We start from the raw sequence: 10,269 nt of genomic DNA on the forward strand, positions 1-10,269 counted from the left end.
CTTTTCAGGCCGATCTCAATTCCCCGTTCATGAACCAGAAAACCTAGGAATTGACCAGCCGTCACGCCAAAGGCGCACTTCTTCGGATTCATTCTCAGTCCGAATTTCCGAGTTCGGTCTAGGACGCGCCGTAAATCGTCCAAGTGTCCCTCCATGGAGACTGATTTGACTACCACGTCGTCGATATAGATCTCCACCAACTTGCCGATCAGATCATGAAATATATAATTCATGGCTCGTTGGTACGTTGCACCAGCATTCTTCAGCCCAAAGGTCATGACCACATACTCAAACAAGCCTACTGCTCCTGGTACTCTGAATGCGGTCTTGTGTATATCTTCCAGAGCCATGAAGATCTGGTTATAACCGGCGTTACCATCCATGAAGCTCAACACCTTGTGGCCAGCAGCGGCATTTATCAATGTTTCTGCCACAGGCATCGGATACTCGTCCTTTGGAGTGGCTCTATTAAGATCTCGGAAATCGATGGCCACACGCCATCGGCCGTCCTTCTTCTCTACAGGGACGATGCTGGAGATCCACTCAGCGTACCTGCATGGCCTGATGAACCCAGCGGCCAACATTTTCTCGATCTCTTTCTTGACTTCTTCCAGAATTTCGGCCCTCATCTGACGTGCTCGTTGTTGGAACGGCCGAAATCCTTTCTTCAGGGGGAGCCGATGCTCGATGATGCTCCTGTCCAACCCAGGCATCTCCGTGTAATCCCATGCAAAGCAATCTGGGTATTCCTTCAACAGAGCTATCATCTGTCCCCTGAGCTGTGGATCTAACTTCTTGCTGATAAAAGTCGGTCGCGGCTTATCCCCAGGACCAATGTCGACTTCTTCTAGCTCATCAGCCGATGTAAACCCATACCCTAGCTTTCCGTCACCTGTGAGGTCGACGCCACATACTGGGAGAGCAGGTGATACGGATACTACGGGCCGATTGCTGGCATCGGCTTCCACCTTGATCATCACCAGGATATTTTGGCGGTGTCGGGACCGATCGCATGGAGCAGCCTCCTCCTCATCTCTGCTATGAGAGCAGCTGCCCTCGTCTATACCCTCGTCAGGGTGGTGCCCCAGTTCCACCATGTTGATGTTGAACGAGTTTCTTGGCTGGCACCTCCCAGGGTAAGCGTCTTCAACCGTGTCAGCGGTGCATGTCGGTGAATTAGGAACTTCTGGTGCCGCCAATGTGAATAACGACGGTGGACGGGGCTGAAGTGGCACTTTTCCTTGGTAGGTCCCGAGAGCTGGTTCTGATAGGGAGTGCTGATGCTTCATGACCTCCTTGATCATCCGAACGGCGACATGCTCCAAAGTATTCACCAGGCTCTCAGAATGGCGATGTAACGAGTGGGTCACCATGCCGCTAATCTCCTGGCACACGGCCCTGGTTCGTTCTTCTGACGGGACAGATAGGTCCACCCCATCGAGTGTGCCTTCCGGTGAGAACCCCTTCCACCTGACGCCATGTGAACGGGTTCTGTGATATGAGCCGATGAGGTCGGCTTCGAGGATGACTTTGATCTCGTCATACTTCTTCTTGAGCTCGTCCGTCAGATCCTCATACGTGACTGGCGTGCCGTCCGCCATCTCAGATGTAGATGGCAATGTGGTTGATGTAGAAGCTCGTCCCACCGGGCGTGCCAGAATGTGTTGACGTCCGAAACCCACCGGCGGGCAGCGACGGGCAACACCGTAGAGCCGGGAACAACCTAGGGCTGCGGCTGGCCGAGGTCCCTCCGAGCGACGGCCCACAAAGCCTTCTGGTCACACGTCCGATGCTGATTGCAAGGGCGTGCCACCTGACCTATACCTGGTCAGGAAGGTGATGGAGATGCCTCGCTTAGTTTCCTGCATGGCATACACGTAAACATTAAATACGAGCCTCGATCGGCTCTCAGGTTCTCCTGTGAATCGGCTCAGGGAGCCGATCCACCCATGATTCGTACGAGGTGCACGAATATATGGGGGTCCTGCTTGATCAAGATAAAGCTAATGAGATCTACGACGATTTAGGGTTTTCACCGCATAATCGGATCATCCTACTCAGGATTGGGCCTCGCGGCCACGCACGGTGATCGTAAGCCGATCCTAGACAAGGCCTAAAAACCAACACGAGGTTGATCCCCGGAACATCCTGTCTAGGACTAGCGAACGACACCCTACGTGCCGCTGGATCCTCCAGCCCCTTGTAAGGCCTAACTATTGCAGATATTAAACTAATCCTTGATGAACAAGGAGCAACCGTAACGGATCAGATCTACTAAATAATGATCAAGCGGGGTGCCGCCCCCACACCTAAGATAGGTGTGAGGGCGGCTAGACATGCAAGGGTTGCACTACGATAGCATGTTACGCGAAGAACTATGCTAACCCTAACACATCTATGATAACTACGTTGCTCGCCATCAAAAAGGCTTCAGTACGAGCAACGCATGAACAACGTGGAGCTTGTGCTGCCTAGATCGCAAGATGCGATCTAGGCAGCATGTTGCTTACCGGTAGAAACCCTCGAGACGAAGGAGTTGGCGATGCGCCGAGATTGATTTGTTGGTTGAACGTTGGTTGTTGTTTATTCCATAAACCCTAGATACATATTTATAGTCCGGGGGACTTTCTAACGTGGGAATAATCCCCACCGTGCACGAGACGAATTCTAACTTCTAATCTAAGATGCGATCTACTATAATACACATACAAGGGCAAACTAGCCCAACTTTGCATATAAGGCCGATCCACGTATTTCTTCCGTATATAATCTTCAAGCCCATCTTGATCGTGGCCCACCTCTGACTTGGTCAAATTCTGGTGATAACACTATCGAGATATAATAATAACTACTCCTTATTATTTGCCTCTAGGGCACTACCTCCAACGGGTTATGAGGAGGCTTGAAATCATTACAAGGATAAAACTAACCCATGATGAAGCTTCGGCTATGGTGAATGACACTCGAGGGGGAGGAGATGGTGCTTTGGCTACGACGAGTGGTGGTGTCGCCGGAGGTGCTACCGGCTATGATGGTGTTGCTTGAGGCTTCCTTTTTTATCATATTGGTGGATGATTGTGTAAATATTATGTTTTGCGCATATTTTGGATGTTTGATGCGAACATTGTTGTGAAAGAATGTCACATATTATCGCATTTGGTGCAATTTGTTGAATTTGATGTTTGCAATTTTGTTTCGGAGTTCGCGGGTGCTGATCAGATCCCATAAAACTGAAACTGTAAAATAAAACATGTACAATTTTGTTTTACGAGATCTAATCGGCGCCGTCCTGGACGAGCACATAATTCGCTTTTTTGCATCACTTACTCTCGCTTTCTAGAGCATCTCCACCTGCGCATCCCGTAGCGACCCCAATAGCAATTTGGGGGTCCAGCATTTTTTGGGCCACATGGACGCGGCCCAAAAATAGTCGGCTAGTTTTGGAGCGCAATAAAAAAATTGGCAATCCTGCGCCGGCCCCTTTGGACAAGGCTTGAATTGGGCGCGCCGACACCTAGTGGCGTGTCAGAATCTACTTCTATTCACCAATTCCCCTCCATCCTGCACGCCGCTTCATTTCTCCCACCCTCCTATCCAGCTCCCACCCGCCACACCATTTCCCGCCCTCCTCTCCCGCACCTACTCCACAACGATTCGGCCATGTCCCACCGGTGGAACATCATGAAAAAAAAGCATGCAACAAATTCTATGGATGCTACACGAAGGCGGTGAACCGGCAGGTGAGCGGACAGTCAATGGTAGACGTCGTAAGTCACTATCTCTCAATGCCTATGTTTCTATGCTCACCGTTTTGTTCATGCATTGAAATTGTTAATTGGTAGATACTCCACGCCCTCACCTTCTAAAAGGATGAGGACAACAGGGAAAATATTTCACCTTCATGCATTGCTTCAAAAAGCTTGAAGGTTTCAACAAATGGGACAACGTCCCGCTCACTCTCAAGGACAAGAAAGATGTCGGAAGTGGACCCGTTGAGATGTTGGTTTAGGATAGCAGGTGTGAAGTATATCTTCCGAAATAAAAGGAGCAATTGCCGACGCATTCTATAGCACACTTCCGGCACGCCCATAGACCATGCATCCGCCGACACCTATTTAAAAAATGGAGGTCGAGCTACATGTAGCTCTTTATTTTCAAAAATTCGAAAATCATAAAGTTTTTAAAAATTCTGGAAAAAGAATCCAAGATGTAGCCAATGATGGAATCACAAATATGTAAAATCTCAATGTGAAATTCTTAGTACTTTATGCTACACAAAAATGATAAATGTGTGGATCTGAGAATAGGAAGTAGTGCGCATTTCAAAACTATAAAACTTGACAATTTTTGTGTAGTCTACAATTCAAAGAATTTCGCATTGAAATTGTTCGGGTTTGTAGATTTCATCATTATCTACATCCAAGATTTTTTTTCAGAGCTACGTGTAACGTGACCTCCGTTTGCGGTTTTCCTTGCAAAAGATGCTCTTTACAGATCGCGAAATACGGGAGATAGCTCGCTGCCGGCGAGGCGCGCCAGACCGGATATACACTGTCTCTACTATTCCCTCGTTGACAGCTGCTGCTCCACCGCGCCAAAACGGAATCTTCCCTCTACGGGTGCGAGGGTGGACTCTGTGTGCAGGCAGCGACGTGACCCCAGCTTTGTCCACCTTCCTTCCTTCCTCGCTCGGAGATGTTGACCTGGAAAGCTCGCGCGCGGGCTTGGGTACACCGACGGAAACGGAATAATACTGCCGAACGGAACGAGGGAATATTTTGCTCAGCCGCCAGAGCCAGGGGGAAGGAAACCAACTAGCATCAGCCTTTCAATTTGCCCAGCTAGCGTTTAGTTGGGTCTTGTTTTTTGATGCTCTCAACTCAATGTTATTCTTCTTCTGTGTACAGGCCAAACTCTGAAGTATCTTTTTCTTCGATCAAAGAGGTATCTATCCGTCTAAAGTATTCCTCCGGACAAGATTTGGATTTGGAACATCTTGAACGCGTCAGGGTCCCTCCCTTGACTCCAACCTGCCGGGTTTTCACACCTTCCTGAGAGCCTAATTAAGCTTGTTGATCAAAGAGGAGTCGTGCCCTACTTTCTTCTTTTCTGCCTCTGCATCAAACGATGCATATACATGCATTATTATAAAGCTTGGCTTATGCCTTATATCTATCACTAAAACAATGCTCCTTCTTTGCACGGTGAACATTAGCATTTTGATTTTCACGCATAGACTTTATATCCACTCAATTTGTCGCACAAATATCATACAACCGATAATAGTCCACGCCTGGCTTCTGTATTACACATTTACAATACACACATAACCAACATAGTTAAAAGTAGTCCACAAAAAAATAGTTAAAAGTAAAGCAAATCACTTGACTTGCATACACACCACCATAACCAACTCTCGGTGTTGCACGGCCATGTCATGTTTATCACGCACAATATGGGATATGGATTGGTCTCACGGAGTGGTGCATTGCCAACCACCCATCCTCCCAGAATCCTATCGGGTGTCGTATTTCATGTCAAATGTGCCTTAGTGGAAGAAACATCGCTTCAAATTCATCAAACCATCTCAAAAGTGTGAGTCCTGATGTTTTTGACTCAAATAGGAAGCATCTTTAGTGCGGATAGACATTTGGTGCACATGGGCACGAGTGATCTCTTTATTAAAAAAATTATAAAATATTAGTTGTATGTTTCAAAAAATTCTAAGAATAAATCATGATGTAAAATAATGTGTATTTTAGGCTACACAAAATTGACTAAAATATAGATCTGAGCATAGTGATTTCAAATTTTTAAAAAGATAGACTTTGTCATTTTTATATAGATTAGAATACAAAACATTTGAAATTGAGATTTTACACGTTAGTGGGATATATCATAAGATACTTTTAGAATTGTGTTTCATAATTTTTTGAAACCCGTAAGTAATTTTTTTGAATTTTATAATATGCAAAGAGCAGTGGTGCTCAGGAGTCAAAACAACTTTCCGCTTTAGTGCGCCGTATTTTTTGTTATGGAGCAAGTTCTGTCACACCTAATTCAGTAAGAAGTTCGAATAACAATTTAGCGGCAAGGGGTGTGTTTTCTGGCGTACAATCCCAAATCATCCAGCCCTATTGATCTTTGGAATTGCAGAGCACACTCCATTTCGTCAGCAAATATTTCTTCCTGTCACCTCACACCTGGAAGTAATCAAGCCATTGCAGGATCCTCTATTCTTGAAGTTTGAAAGGAAAAACATCATGTGCCCATTTGAAGATAGATGCTTTCCTTTCCATCCGTTGAACCGTTTGTCCGTTTCTGTAGTCTCTGTACAAGATCATGTTGCTAAGCACACATTTGTCGGTCACCCTTCCGATTCCAAGGATTGATGCTTTTTTCTATTTTAACATGTGAATCTTAGTCTGAATTTGTACCTTTTCAATTTTGTAGTATGATCTTTGCCGGCATTTCTCAACTCGCGTATGTACTTGTCCCTTTTGCCTTTATTTTTCAATATCTCAATTTCTCTAATGTTGCTAAGATCGATCATATGGTCATTCAAATGCATGAAGAGATATTTTTACAAAGTCAGAGCACCTGCATGCAGTGGGCCATATAAAACAGATGACAGCGTGGCTACTCGATCTTATCTGTGATGATCTCTCCCCTATCGGTCTTCACCTGTAGATGACGATAATCTGACTAATTAATTTACTCGTGGTTGAGGTCTGCAAGACACAAATGGCAGCATGCATTTCAAAGATGCTCCTAGTATCTTCCCAGCTGCAGAGATCTTTATTAGGTGTAGACCATTAACGATTTGGTGAACCACTCCTGCTTGTCTCTCTGATTGTCCTGTTCGAATCCTTTGCGACGTGGTGGAGTTAAAGCGAAATGTCAACTCGACAGACGATCCTCGACTCGATGTCATTAACGTTTGTAGCATATTGTTATCAATCAGTCAACTAGTCATGTTAAGCTCGTGAGGCAGCACAATTAGCATTTCTTGTCTTTATCGGCCGGGAAAAAAATACCATTTCTTGCTCATGTTTTTGTGGAATATATATGTATGTATCAACTGTATATAATCTCTCTTTTAACCTGTACTAGTAATCTAGTATACATGTATCACTCAAGGACTCAAGAGAAGAAGAAAAACTAATTAAGAATCAAACTACTGCGTGAGGATCAAAGAACCAACGAAGAAACCGGGAGGAGGAAGAAGAATCGCCTGAACTGAAGCCATGCATGTGCATGCATGGTTTCCCTGCCTATGTACTGAAAGAATCAATGGACGCATGTGTCACAGATCGTTCTTGCCGACAGAGCGCCGGCATGGCCGCCACGCGGTGGCCCTGATGAGAGCCCTGTCACGCCACCCCAGCGCCATGGCCCTGTCGCCGCCGTCCTCCATGACCCGGAACCCGCCGCCGCACCCGCCGCTCTTCATCTTGAGCAGCAGCTTCGCCTGGCTCACCGTCCTGGAGCTCAGCCTCGCGCCCTCGAACCCGGCCCTCTCCAGCGTCTCCGTCCAGTAATCCGCCGCGCGATGGTCCGGGGAGGCGGCCATGGCGTCGCTGATCTCCACGCCGAGGTGGTCCCTCTCGATGGCGAGCCGCTCGGCGCTGTCGGCCGGGAGGCACTCGTGCAGCGACTCGAACACGGCAGCGTAGTACCGCAGGCTGGATGCGAACCGCGGGAGCAGGCTCTCGCTGTTCCTGGACCTGGCGGGATTGCCGTCGCTGGCCCTATCAATCAGGAACACCAGGGACGGGTCCAGGGCGCGGATGCAGTCCAATGTGGCGCGCGATTCCCTCGAGCTCGCCGCGGCCGGGAACACCAGGTTGACGACCACCGCCGCGGCGGGGTCGACCCTGATGCGGCCGTGGCGGCCGTCCTCCGGCCCGTCGTTCATGACGCCCTCGAACTCGAACCGGAGGTTGGGGCAGCCGTCCGCGAACCGCGTGAGCCGGGCCTCCGTGTCCCGCAGCTCGTCGGTGCTGGCACCGAACCCGGTGATGCGCAGGGATACCGGCTCGCCGCCGCCGCCCGAGGAACCGCTTCCGTCGTTGGAGCCGGAGCTAGTGGTGGCCGCGGCGTCGGAGAGGGACTGGATGAGGGACGGCCACTGGAAGCCGAAGGAGACGTCGAAGTCGACGACGTGGAGGCGCCGGCGGCCGGAGGCCTCGAAGGCCTCGACGATGGCCTGGTTCGCCGTGAAGTGCGCGAACTGGTACAGCGGGGACGCCTGGTAGAACATGGTGAGCGCTAGGAACTGCTCCGCGCGCGTCGTCGTGGCTGGAACGGGCGGCGGCGACGGCAGCAGGAGCCTCGACGCCAGCGCGTCCGCGAAGTAAGCCGCGACACGCTGGACGGGGTCGCTGCCGCGGAAGGACGCGTGCCGGTAGACCTCACGCAGAGCCACAGCCGCCGCGTGCATGTCGCCGACCTCGCCGGCGGCCGCCGAGGAGAGCAGCAGGCGCATGAGCCGCAGGCCGCCTTCGCCACCCTTACCCTCATGATCGTCGTCGTGGTGATCAAGCTCAACCTTGGCCACGCGATCTCTCGCCTGGAGGAGCCTCATGACCCTGGCGCGATCCCCGCCATCAGCTTCGCCGCCATCGTCTCTCAGTTTCCGCTTCTTGGCCGTGGCACCACCACCACCGTCGACGCCTAGACTCAACGTCAGATTCATTTGCACTCCCAAAGCAATCTCTCAGCCTCTCCGACAAGGGCGCTCGCAGCAATGGAGGCAGGCCGACCGGGAGGAAGGGAATGGGAGACGGCGACGACGATGGCTATATATAAGCGACCAAAGGGAATCTAGATGCTCTCCGGCCGCGTGTAGCTTCGGTTTCAAGAAATGCTTGCCAGATATGATGCTGCTCCCGTTTTGGCCGCTTCCCGGACGCGATGCCCTTGGATCCCAAGGATAGGATATGCCCGCCAAGTACGTGTTCGCTAGCTAACTTCTCCTCCCCTTGTTTTATGCGCAGAGGATCTGTCTGCCAAGTGCCAACGGCGCCCAACCTATCATCTACCGGCTGCTAGCTAGCTCCGCTGCTAATAAGAGTAAGACTCCACTTCTCTCGGTCTACGTGGAACCAAACACTTGATTAGTCTTAACAATGTACGATGACACAGATAACAGGGGAGACTAGTAGCCTAACTAACTGTGATGAGCATACAAAATGATTCTTCAATATAATCTGGCTCCATAGTCCACACCGCAAGATCCTCTCTACACCGTATGGGTAACCAACTGGGCATCTATGCATAAACAAATGTACTATAGCCATGACAAACCTCGATCGGCACCACTTTTATACGGTTAGGTAGTACTCCTATATAGTACTAGTATAAGATTGAGGAGATTGGAGCCCAAGTTGAACTATAGTCTAAGCATTCAAATTTGCTTGAGATTCTATGGAGGAAGGTGCATGCGGGGCCAACATTTGACTGGACCAAGCTCATCGTATGCGTCAAGACGGTTAGTTTGGGGCATACGTTGTGTTGTGTGGACTTGACTCCCCTGCGTGCTCTGGACATGGAAGATGGAACCGGTAAAAGCTGATGAATCACCATTCCATCGAGGATATGTAAAAAAATGTGGAAAGTAGAGGGGGTGGTTGGGTGAAAAGGTAAAAGTTGCTATGGTGTGTGAAGATGCGACCAAGGTAATGAAGGAGGAGTGGACCCTTCCATTCGCAAAGGAGGAGACACCGGAGAAGATTCGGGCAGGAAAAACAAGGCCCGGGGAAAAGGGGCATCAACGACCATTGCTGCTGCTGATGAAACCGTGGCCCTACTGTACCCCAGAAGCCGCCTCTTGTCGCCCTACCCTCCATTCTAGAAACAATAGTCCTACAGGAACACGACAGTTGGATCATCCCGTTCCACTTTCTCTCTCTCTATGAACACATTCCCATATTTGGACAAGTTGAATGCTGCCAAAGACTATATTCATGCTATGTGCTCGTTGCCCACCTACTCAGAGCATGTTTGGCAACAGGGAAATGAGGGTTCATAGGTGAGAGCCCTAGAGATTACCCATAGGATGCGGGGTTAAGTTGTTCTCTACAAAATTTCCCTCCAAGTTCCCAACAGTCCCCAAAATTCTCATTTTCACTCTTTAATTACCCCCAACCATACAAGATATAACTGGATAATAAATTATATAACATATTTTTATTTGGCATCTCTAGATAACACTAGATATAATAACATGTTTTTGCTGTCAGTCACGACTGCCCAAGTTTGGAAGAA

At 49.1% G+C, this 10,269-nt stretch overlaps 1 protein-coding gene across 1 annotated transcript; it reads right to left on the minus strand.

Moving 5' to 3' along the window:
* Positions 1-7,052: 7,052 nt before the first annotated feature.
* On the minus strand, positions 7,053-10,011 carry LOC127334872 (scarecrow-like protein 23). Its single transcript, XM_051361414.2, has one exon. It carries the CDS (start codon positions 8,696-8,698, stop codon positions 7,307-7,309), a length of 1,392 nt encoding a protein of 463 aa, XP_051217374.1. The 5' UTR covers positions 8,699-10,011; the 3' UTR covers positions 7,053-7,306.
* Between the last annotated feature and the right edge of the window lie 258 nt (positions 10,012-10,269).

This window comes from Lolium perenne, chromosome 2 (assembly GCF_019359855.2).
Source record: "Lolium perenne isolate Kyuss_39 chromosome 2, Kyuss_2.0, whole genome shotgun sequence".
NCBI classification, from domain to species: Eukaryota; Viridiplantae; Streptophyta; class Magnoliopsida; order Poales; family Poaceae; genus Lolium; species Lolium perenne.